This window comes from Ylistrum balloti, unplaced genomic scaffold (assembly GCF_031769215.1).
Source record: "Ylistrum balloti isolate Yb309-2 unplaced genomic scaffold, AGI_CSIRO_Ybal_v1 Utg369702, whole genome shotgun sequence".
In the NCBI taxonomy this organism is placed as follows: domain Eukaryota; kingdom Metazoa; phylum Mollusca; class Bivalvia; order Pectinida; family Pectinidae; genus Ylistrum; species Ylistrum balloti.
Window position 1 is genome coordinate 1,076,271 of NW_026781932.1, and position 11,598 is coordinate 1,087,868.

At 35.3% G+C, this 11,598-nt stretch overlaps 1 protein-coding gene across 1 annotated transcript; it reads left to right on the forward strand.

The window, feature by feature from the left end:
• Positions 1–288: 288 nt before the first annotated feature.
• On the forward strand, positions 289–10,331 carry LOC132565211 (4-trimethylaminobutyraldehyde dehydrogenase-like). The gene is made up of 10 exons (XM_060229845.1): positions 289–366; positions 2,657–2,843; positions 3,322–3,467; positions 3,878–4,007; positions 4,266–4,510; positions 5,785–5,892; positions 6,509–6,628; positions 6,868–7,056; positions 7,874–8,100; positions 8,771–10,331. The coding sequence occupies exons 2-10, from the start codon at positions 2,681–2,683 to the stop codon at positions 8,976–8,978; spliced, it is 1,536 nt and encodes a 511-aa protein (XP_060085828.1). The 5' UTR covers positions 289–366; positions 2,657–2,680; the 3' UTR covers positions 8,979–10,331.
• Positions 10,332–11,598: the final 1,267 nt, after the last annotated feature.

Here is an 11,598-nt window from a genome sequence, read left to right on the forward strand (position 1 = left end):
TTGAAACTGAAACAAGAAACCGGAAGTGAGTGTACCGCATTACATCTTAATTAGCTAGTACATCTTACTGACTGGAGATCTGAACGATCCTTAAAGGACATTAAGACAAATGTATTGTTATTTGTTCTGAAAACTATTTACAAATCTTAACAAGTGACAACAACATACCATTGAGATATTTTCTCCACTACACGTGCAGGAAGTGTGAAAAATCAACTTCCGGGTCAGATTCCAGGGTCATATTGTCGGTAAAGTCTAAGTCGATCCGGTACAGTTGCTGACTCCAAAGTTTGACAAGAAATAAAATCCCCCTGTAATTTGAGGTATCCAACACAGATCCAGAGTAAACACTGTGTGTTCATCTCGGTTGGTATATATTTTGACATTGTTAACTTGGAATTATTAAATAAATTGCACGTGTTTGCACTGCAGCGATTTTAAGACGTGATTAAAATAAGAAATGGATACGGACGGTTTTTCTTGTAGTCTTACACATGTCATGGTTCATTATATCTGCATGCTGTTTAAATCCTATCGGTTTTAGCAAGATGGTGTCCCAAATATGCATGTAAGGTATTGCAAGGGAGAGAGAACACTAAGATTACTATGATGTTTTACTTTGTCAATGAAAACTTAAAAAAAGCAGGCTCAGTTTAGCTTGACTATCAGTATCGGTAGAGCAAGTTGAAGGTTACATTGTAGTTCAATCACTAAGCAAGCATTTTGTGCTTAACAAGAAGCTGATATCATACAGGCCATCTTCTGATGTATGTTGAATAGTGATATTTGGTAAGATGCTTTGTCCCAAATTGTTTTGGATTATGGCATGTGTCAGACCTTCCACATGATGTTCAGTGAGGTAGCCACCAACTGCTACATTGTACAAGAGGTCCCTGGTTGTTTCCGCTTATCCCAATAAACAAACTAAGCACAGCTAGATTAGTGCTCAAATCAATGAGGGAATCAATACAAGTTCAGCTTTGATATTAGGCGAAAGGACTTTAATATAGAAACCAGGGTTATGTTAGCTTCATTACTTCTGCATAAAAATCACTGATTTCTGTAAGTATGGTAGTAATCTACGGAGGCTTGCTCAGACAAAGATGTGGTTCATTCTACTTAATGATTAGCCATACTTATTTCCATGGAAGAATGCATATGTAACAGTGGTTTAACTACAAAGCCATTGAAATACATATTAGTTGCTCAAAGTCAGTCAGTGAAGATATTCCACAGATGTCCTTATTCAAAAGCCCTGGTTAATATTCAAAACCCTTAAGCTTTCAATGAGTTTATGTTGTAAAGTTCAAAGTCTCCTAATTATATTACAAAAAGATGTTTGAGTCTCTTTGTGATCTTCAGCTTTGTACTTTCAATGGAAATGTGATCATTTGACCTTTGCTGCTAACCTGTATACTACCTTAAATTGGGAAAGGTCAAAAGATGACCTTTACTGTTGATCTTAAGGTACCATCAATGGACAGTTCATGGATAGGACATCAATTGCATGCCTTTGTACCATCTATCATGTGACCCTCGCATATATGAAGAAATCAATTAAATTCTTCATTATTGTTTCCGAGTCCTGTATACAGTCAGGGCTCTCACACCCCATTTTGGGACTGGGGCCCGGGCCCCTTAGAATTGGGAAAAATAGCGGCATTTTCCTTAGAAATGGGAAAACTTGGGGTCTAAATTGGGAAAAAAAGATACTATTTTGCATTGGGAATATTCGGCCCCAAATCTGGCAGATTGAGAGCCCTGACAGTATAGTTATAATTTGCTTACATTCAAATTTAACTACTAATGGAAAAAATTCTGGTGTATTACAATTATTATTGAATGTTGTATCACTGTTTACTGTTAGTACACATATAATATTTTTTCTGTTGTTTCACTTGTCGTTCCATCTTCGATTTTTTTCCACCCTGGTAAAATTCTAGAAATAACTGGCATGAGAGTTTCCCCTCAGTTCATTCATTATGCATAAGTCTAATGAGCCGCTGGTACACAATTTAAGCATTTATTTTTTCTTGTCAATGAACATTAAATGATATTCATTTGTAAAATTTACAATAGTAAAAAATTTATGTTAATTCTAATTTGTTCAAGAAATAAACAACATTTGATTGGTCAGTAAAAATCATTTGCAACAGTATAACTACAATACACTTTTCACAAATATCTCATTTGCATATATCTAGCCTGGATGATGATTGTTCGTCATAGATCCTGAAACATCTTGAAAAGTACAGTAGGAACAATAGCATGACCCTGAAAGGTTACTGATTTTGAATGTTGCCGACGTCACCAATTCTGAGATCTCTGAAACTTTACACAAAATCAAATTTAAATTATTTTGTTTTTACTCATTTTAATTAATATGATATGGTAAAAGTCTGATATGATTTATTATTTTATTTTTGTTTCCAAAAAACATCGAGATATAAAGATTTGGCCTTTCATGCATTCAGAAAAGCATTGCTAAAAATCAAATAAATATTTTTAAATGACTTGTAGTCAACTAAGGAACACATTTTATTTTAAGCTAGTTAAGTGTGTATTTCCTAAAGCTTTACTTGCTGTTATTTTCAACTTGAAAAAATTCTTATACATGAGTTCATTTTTGTAAGACCTGCATCTTTTTATATTTAAGTCTTGACAGTGAACAGCCAGAAAGATGTTGTCCATGAAGAGAGCATTACAATTTGTTCCACGACGATATATGGCTGTAGTGACTGGCTCGCATCCACAGGTCACACAGCCTCTCAACTACATAGGAGGACAAAGAGTGGACCCAGCAAACTCACCAAACACCTTCAATCTAACATCTCCTGCTACAGGTATCAGTAGCTCACTTAATCAAAATCCATCTCAAACATTTAACTGAAGGCTCATCTACCTCAACTAAACCTCACTAAATATGCTAATAATCTTAAACAATGTTATGTGTCCTATTCCATTAAATTACAATATTATTTGTGCTTCACCATTAACTTCAATCTAACAAATATATTACTGGTACCTCTCTAACTTGTCAACACATTCACCTGCATGTCTCTAGTTACAACAGGCTATCTTTACTATTGAGTCAGTGAGTGATATTTGTACAGTATAGGAGAGGCTTTCATAACTGTGGGAAATGTTGAAAACATGCAATTCTCTGCTAAAATTCTTGTTACTTTAATAGAGATAAAGTACACTGAACATTTCTGTAAAACTGAAAGCAGCTTAATACTATTCCTGTTTTGTAATTGAAATTCAAATTCTTTATTTTGGAAACAAGTGCACTTTTCTGTAGTTCTAGCTGTTTTACTATAGGTGAAGTTCTCCGAACTGTTGGAAATGCTGGAGGCAAGGATGTTGATGAGGCTGTGTCTGTGGCTCAAGATGCATTTAAAACCTGGTCAAAGATGGGAGGCTTTGAACGAGGAGCAATACTGAAAAAGGCAGCCAATATAGTCAGGGTAGGTTTTGTGCTAAGAATGTATGATTGATGTGTATTGTGCATTGTATTTTGTTAGCCATAATTTGCTATTATTCTTGATTTTTTTATATTACTGGGCTATGATATATTGGTCAGTAGGATGTTGGCCTACATAAGCATATGGTAAAATATGACTCACATGATTTTGGCCTCCCACATGTTGTTCCCTATAGTAGCATCCAGCAATGACAAGGAGACACCACCTCAAAGTGGCCCTGGCTGTTCACAGAGTAATAAACCCATTAAAAGAACAAAGCAAAGCTTTTTTATGCACTAATTATTAGATTTCTATCATTTTATCATTAACCTCACTTCTTTGTTAAAAATGTTTTAAGTGATTGTGCTATTCTACAGTTGGTTTGATACCAAATGGTTCTGTACATGTTGTAGGAGCGGACAGAGGAGATGGCTAGGACCGAGGTACTTGACACAGGCAAGCCTATATGGGAGGCAAGATACGACATCGTAAGCTGTGCCGACACTATTGACTATTATGGTGGGCTGGCTGCAAAAATTGCAGGTGAAGATATTTGTACATGTATATCCTTCTCACACACTCCAATGAGCTTACAATATTTTTACCACTGATTAGCCTATGTCTAGTAATAAGCTCACTTTCAGAGCTAAGCTTGCTTTTCAGAGGAGTTACAAACAGGAACTTCTTCAACATCCCACAATATGCCTATCCCCTGATTTTGAGTCATTATTTGAAAGTTAGCCCCCTCAGTTGATTGCAAGATAAATACAGTTTGTTAGATTGATTCTCTCTTCATTACAGGAGAGTACCAACAATTGCCCAATGGGAGCTTTGCTTACACAATCAAAGAGCCGCTGGGTGTTGTTGGAGGTATTGGAGCCTGGAATTACCCATTTCAGATGGCATCATGGAAGTCAAGTCCAGCCCTTGCTGCAGGGAACACTATGGTATTCAAACCATCCCCGTTTACACCACTGACCGCTGTGATGTTGGCAGAAATCTACACAGAAGCTGGCCTGCCACATGGCTGTTTTAATGTTGTCCAGGTAAATACCAGGCCTGCTTTAGGATATCTATGGCAACACAATAAATACCTGGGAAACCAGGAAAACCCCAAAGAAGCCTGTCAACAGTCAAAATGTTTGACGGTTGCAGAGTATCTGCACACGCCCAAGCATTCCAACGATAATGATTATGATTAAGTATCTTTCTTGTCTTGATTGCCAATGTAAACGGACGACTGCTTTCCTTGTACTGGACAGGTCTTACACACAGACAGGTGTATTAATTTCTCAGCATGAATGACATATATCTGATCATGTTGGATAATTCAGGTAACAAAATAGTTGTTTCTAGCCTTTAATATCAGTCAACACTCAAACCTATTTTCCACAAGAGAGCCAATCCAATGAGCTGTATCCCTCAATCTGCACCACCAAACACCTCGGAAAAATTGGTTTGACTGTTGACTGATTTTAAAGGCATGAAACAACTTTACGCTTTTCAGATATTAAAGTCACATGTCATTAGACATACCATATTCAGTGACCGCATTGTTACTGTGATTAGGAAAGTCTCTGTGTGGTGTTGCAGGGCTCTCAATCTGCCAGATTTGGGACCGATATTCGGCCACATTCCCAATGCAAAATAGGTATCTTTTTTTCCCAATTTAGACCCCAAGTTTTCCCAATTCTAAGGAAAATGCCGCTATTTTTCCCAATTCTAAGGGCCCCGAGCCCCAGTCCCAAAATGGAGTGAGAGAGCCCTGTGTTGGTCTCTGTAGTTTAAAGGATGTTTTCATTCTGCAAGACAGTGGTTAGTTGAAAATTGCGGAAAATAGGCAAAGGTATTCAATCAAAAAGACATTTTGCCAGATTTAGATAAAGATGCTTTGTAGACTAGTTTTCCATCTAACTTCATCTGCTCTGGGCTTTAAGATCTAGAAATATTAACTAAGCTGATAAGAACAGTTACAACACTACGGCAAAAACTTTCCTATGTTAATGTTAAAGATTCTTTGTTGAACTTGTAGATGTAAATGATTATCCAAAAATTGTGAGTGCATCAATCTTGTAGTATTATTGTCACCTTATTTTAATCAGAATGAAACTTGAAAAGAATTTTTAGAACAATATGTTTTTGAAACTTTGAAAATACTTGTCATTACCTGCCTTGTTCACAAAAGATGAAATGCATTAATTATGTCGCAGCATCCATAACTTGTTGGTCAAAATTTAAAAAAAAAAATGATAATGATATGGCTGAGATGTCTTCAAATGTTTCCTTGCAATCCTGTGTTTGATGAGATGATTTATTGTAGGGTGAAGGAGAAACTGGGGAGTTGCTAAGCAACCACACAGGTGTGTCCAAAATGACTTTTACTGGCAGTGTTCCAACAGGTAGCAAGATCATGGAGGCATGTGCTAAGGTAATAGGGGTATACAAATAGATGACATGTTTCATATGAAGTCGACTCAAGACTTGAAAGTTTATGTCTATATGCTATACTTGATGTTTGATAGTTTTTATTTATCATTAATGTCTATAAGTATTTCTTTGTTGTTAGATTTGATTTTTTTATGTTTCTGTGTATTTTAAAATTGAAATTCCTTCCTGACTGCTGAAAAGAGTGTTTTTTTTAATCAACTGAAATGATCTCCATTTAATTTTGACTTCATTTAAAATTGAAATAAGATATTATTCCCCCAAAGTAAAGAAATTAAGTTGAAAGGTGTCACCAGGATCATTAACGATACTTTTGTAAGAATTTTGTCAAGTTTTACTTGGTTTGATTTGATGTAATGATTTTTTGATCACTTCAAAAACTGCAGATTAAGGCCTTGTACATTTGTAGGAGTATCTTGATGTACAAGTAGTTGTCAGCAAGGGTTTGACTGTTAGCATTCTGAGCAACTATGTGTTTGTAGGTATATATAATGTCCTGTCGTGGATGTAAGAAACTCTGAATAACATGAACCATTTTTTCAAGTATTTTTCTGTACAACAGGGATCTGAACAACTGTGACATTTATTTAAATTTTCAGCAAATTCATCATGTAACTTTAGAGCTTGGGGGGAAATCTCCCTGTATCATCTTTGAGGACAGTGATCTGGATAGTGCAGTGACTGGTGCCATGTTAGCCAACTTCCTCAACCAAGGACAGGTGAGTCTAGCCAGTGATCAAATGTCCTTCTCAATCAAAGTCAGGTAAGTCTTTGCAATGAGTAGATAATTGGTTCAACCAAGGCCAGGTAGATCTTAACACAGACCAGAAAACGTATTTAACAAAATATCCAACTGATATAGAACTAATAAAGTTTATACCATAGTAGATACCAAGATCACTATAGAATTCCTTGTTACCGTGGTAATTTCACTCCTATTTTATTGGTTTTTCCCTAGGTGTGCTCAAATGGAACAAGGGTGTTTGTACAAGAAAGTGTCATGAAACCCTTCTTGGAAAAGTTGGTGGAGCGAACCAAAGCAATGAAAATTGGTGATCCAAATGACGAAGACACCACTGTCGGTGCTACAATCAGCCCAGAACAGGCACACAAAACTCTACAGTACATAGACATTGGTAAAACAGAGGTATTTACATTCGTGCTGCATTGTCACTATGTGAACCTAGTAAATTCTGTTCCAGGTTGTGAATCTAGGGACCAAATGAAGTGCAAACTCATGGTATTATTGCTTTTTTAAGAGTACTTCTGTGATTCCTCTGCAGTATCAAAATGACAAAACAATTTTGATTCAGAATTTTGATATTATTGCTGTATTTCCATCTCATTATTTGAAAATTTTCAAATATATTTTGATGTACTCACCCTACACTCTCAAAATTTCTCTCCAATTACACAACAATTTTTTAATCTTAAATTCACGATGCATTATTTTATTATAAAGACAACGGAAAGAGACGGTTATTTTTGGCTATTCCACTGATGAACTTTCAAGGCAGATAATAAACTTAGTTTTAGATTAGTTATGCCTATGTAAAATTGGCTGTTGAGTTAACAAAAAGGTAAATATAAAGTATTAAACAGTTAGCTATTTTAATTTACGTTACTGGGAATTGGTACAGGAATATAAATCCAAACAAATACTGTAAACAAATATATTTTTAGAGGTAATTTTATTTTAGCGCTTGTTTACGCTGTAAGTATTGCACTAAAATATGATTGCTGTTATTACAGTTTCTCTATGCTGCTTATATAGAAATTATTTTGGAAACATGAATTCATTATTGTGCTAATGTGTCATTTACTGAAATTCTATGCCCTGAAATGTGGTTTCACAAAATTAAGGATGTTTGCAGTCGGTACCAAATGCTTGAAATCTATTACATTTGCCAGAGTAAGAGAATGACTGTTATTGGGAACTATAAGGCTCTATGTTTGTGTCGCAGGGAGCTCGCGTTCTGTATGGAGGTGAACGTGTGACACCTAGCCCTAGTCTAGCTGGTGGCCACTATATCCAGCCCTGTATACTAACTGGTTGCCAAGACAACATGCGAGTGGTCAGGGAGGAGGTATTTGGAAGTGTCATGTCTGTACTCAGCTTTTCAAGTGATGAAGAGGTCATTACTCGTGCCAATGATTCAGAATTTGGACTGGCAGGAGGAATCTTCACAAAGTATGATATTGTTGTAAAGATAACCAAGTTAACACCCTTTGATATTTATAAAGATGGTTATGCTTTTTAGATGTTCAAAATAATTTTATGTACCCAAATAAAAACTTGTTAAACATTATCTCACATCTGATGCAAGACCTCACTTATTTGTGTTTGGATCAAAAGATGGATGTTTTCAAATGTTGAAAACTAGAAACAGATTCAGAATTTGAATTAATTGATTGTGTAGACATAACGATGTTAACCAGCTGACGCCATTGAAGGGAGTTATTATCAGTGAGAGTATTATGGATTTAAACATCTTTGAATAGGGAGATTAACATACCCTGATACAAATTAATTTCATGCTACCTGGTATATAAATTTCATCTTTTGGTGTCAAAACTAGAATATCCCATTTTAAACATGTCAGGCTTTTGCCAATGAAGAGCTGAACATATGTATTTGTATTGTTACTCTCTAACAATAAGACTTAGCCAGTGAAATATTTGCCAAGCAATCTTACACAAAAAAACGAAAATTAGACAGTATACAACATACACGTTATCTATTATAAGGTTAAGCCAATGCCATATCATTTCCTGATGTGGTTGTGACAAAAGGTTGTATTTACATAGTCTATTATGCTTCTGTGGTTCTTAAGTATCATCTTGACTATTTTTGGTTTCAGTAACTTACAGAGGGCTCACCGAGTGGCAAGCAGTCTGGAAGCGGGCTCTCTCTATATCAATAACTACAATGTGTATCCAGCCGGAGTTCCATTCGGCGGGTACAAGAAGTCAGGCATCGGACGCGAAAACGGACCAGAAGCATTGGACTATTACACACAGATAAAATCTGTTTATGTAGAAATGGGATCAGTTGAAGCACCCTTTTGAAGGACTATGTTAATAATGTGTAGCGTGTGACTAACATTCTGACAGGTGATATCAAGGTTATATCCAAAGGAAAGCTACCTTATTAATCCAGAGCCAGGATGTATGTAGGAGGGAACCAACCCCATGTAATCTAGTCCTGAACTAGACAGTGACAGATATGTGAAAGGGGAATTATAATTCAAATGAGTACAAGACATTTGATAGAGAAAAATTAATTCATGAAGATACAGAATAGTTTTTTTTTAATTTGATAAAATTGTTTGTGAATTTAAAATTAACTATTTAACCAGAAATAAGGATACATTATTAAACAGGCATTCCACATCCCACAGGGGGAGGACCTAATGTATGAGACATGGCTAAAATAGACAGAACATCCAGTTGTTAAATTTTCATTTTATAAATCGGTTTTATTTTCTACATTTTCAAATGGAAAATGATAAGAATGGTAAGGGAATACAAAACAAAATAGATCAATCACCTTATGGTTTGGAGAAACTGAAAATAAGACTATAAAATGTTGTAGAGATTGACAGCATGTTTGATCTGTAGGGAAAGGAATTTGGGTGATCGGGTAAAAAGGGCACAGAGAAAAGTTCAACAAAGGTGTGAAAATTATTTATGAATAATACAGGTTAACACTTCATTGTGTTTCACAAACAGCATTTAGAAAACAGGGTTATCCGTGTTGTGATGAATGAGTTTTGTCCACTTTGCCAGTACAGGTGTTTGTGAACTCCTGAGATATGAATCCAAGCTGCTCAAATATAGGTTGATAGTGAAAAGTAACTTGGTATGTATGTTGATGTCTTTGAGGAAATAGTAAACATTTATACATTCCAAACAGTTTTAAGATGTTGTTGAGCAAATGTTTGAACAATAAGGAATTTTTTCATATTTATGTGTTTATTGTCTTTAAGAAGTTACACGGAGGGAATCGAAATCCAAAACACTTTGATAATCTCGGACATTACTTCTAATTGACGGGGATTAAATCCCTGAACAACTGACAATCACTCCTGTAATATCAGTTGGATTTGGATCGTCTCCCAGTCGGTTCCTGCTTGATAAAATGCTGAGCTGAACTTCCTTGGCTGATGTCTCAGTTTACTGTTGTCTCATATACATGTAGTATTTAGCATTGGAGTGTTGTTTGTTTACATCATGGTAATGTTGTTTTGACTTCACTGTTTGAGGTTGTTTGTGTTCTAATATTGTATAACTGCCAAGTGATGTATTTATTTACATGAAGCAATTTGATTGATATTGTGAGATCAAGAAATACATTGAGAAATATTTTATTTTTAAATACATGTATTGCCATCATTAACAAATAAATTTTTTTGTAAATAATCTTCTAATATTTTTTTTTTTTTTTTTTTGTTGTCACACGAGATGGCCCAAAGGACCAATGTGAGCTATAGGAAAACCAAGCTACCTGGGAAATCAGGGCCGAGAGGGACGGGTTTCAATGGGGGAAAATCAATCGATTACTTTAAATTCTACCTTGATCTTTAGGGTAGGGAACAAGTGTTGTAAATACTCTCCCTTTAGTTTAGATGAGTCAATTTCAGCAAGCTTAACCAGGTGAGCAATACGGGCCCTTTGGGCTCTTGTTTTATTTTTATTACATGTGTCATAATATTGCAGGACCTACTTCTAACTAATCCAACCATGAAACAGATGATATAAGGGTGGGAAAGATTGTTGACTATAGCAGTTCATCATAAGAAACAAATGTTGCAAAATATATATAGAGACCAACATTACTTAAATATATATCCATAACCTAGAGGATTAATTGTGGAAAATTCATCAGTAAACTTGATGAAATATTACACTGGTGATCTTCAAAAAGTGCCTCCCATTATCTCTTACCGGTAGATCAAATGTCAACAACAGTGGTCACCATATCATAAGAAAGGGTGCGGCTGATATGTGGATGAAATAATAAAAAATCGCTCAAAACCGGTCCTGCGGCTTATACTTAGGTGCGGTTTATAGGCAGAAATATATGGTACACACTTTCAAACATCTTTGAAATTATCTCTTCAATTTCTGCCGGAATCTTCATTGTGTTTCTTCTTAGGTATTTTAACAACCTTTGCTGATATAAATTGTAAAATATACTGTTATATTGTCATTCTAAGATGTCAACAGGCCTGAATGGTCAACTGAATATGAGTGCTGCAAAGAAAATAGAGTATTTTCAGACAAGGCACAATAGATGTTTTTGTTCCTGTATTTATTGGAATATAAGCCTACCTGTATCTATTGCTGTTCAGTATAATGACAAACAAATGATATTTTATTGTCCTGCAATATGCTGATCTCCTGATTTGTATCTTGGCAATATTCTTCTATTTTGTTCGAGTACAAATTGGTGCAATTTAAAATGAAATATTGTCAGAGGAGACAATGATATACCTGTATATCAGTCATCTGTAATGTAGTTGTTGAAAATGTATAAATGAGGTCCTTTCTTCATTCATTAGAAATTTAAACAGTGAAGATTCAAGAAATGCAAATGTAGTTACTCACGGGCAGTAATCAATTTATCAGGACCAACATGGATTTGTTTTTCTCATTACCAGTTACTGCTGTTAAAGTTCTAATGTAA

Coding starts and splice junctions, on each gene's coding strand:
- LOC132565211 (XM_060229845.1), top strand. CDS start 2,681: ATGTTGTCCATGAAGAGAGCATTACAATTTGTTCCACGACGATATATG. Junction 4,511..5,784: donor GCTGTTTTAATGTTGTCCAG/GTAAATACCAGG, acceptor GATTTATTGTAG/GGTGAAGGAGAAACTGGGGA. Junction 7,057..7,873: donor TAGACATTGGTAAAACAGAG/GTATTTACATTC, acceptor TTTGTGTCGCAG/GGAGCTCGCGTTCTGTATGG.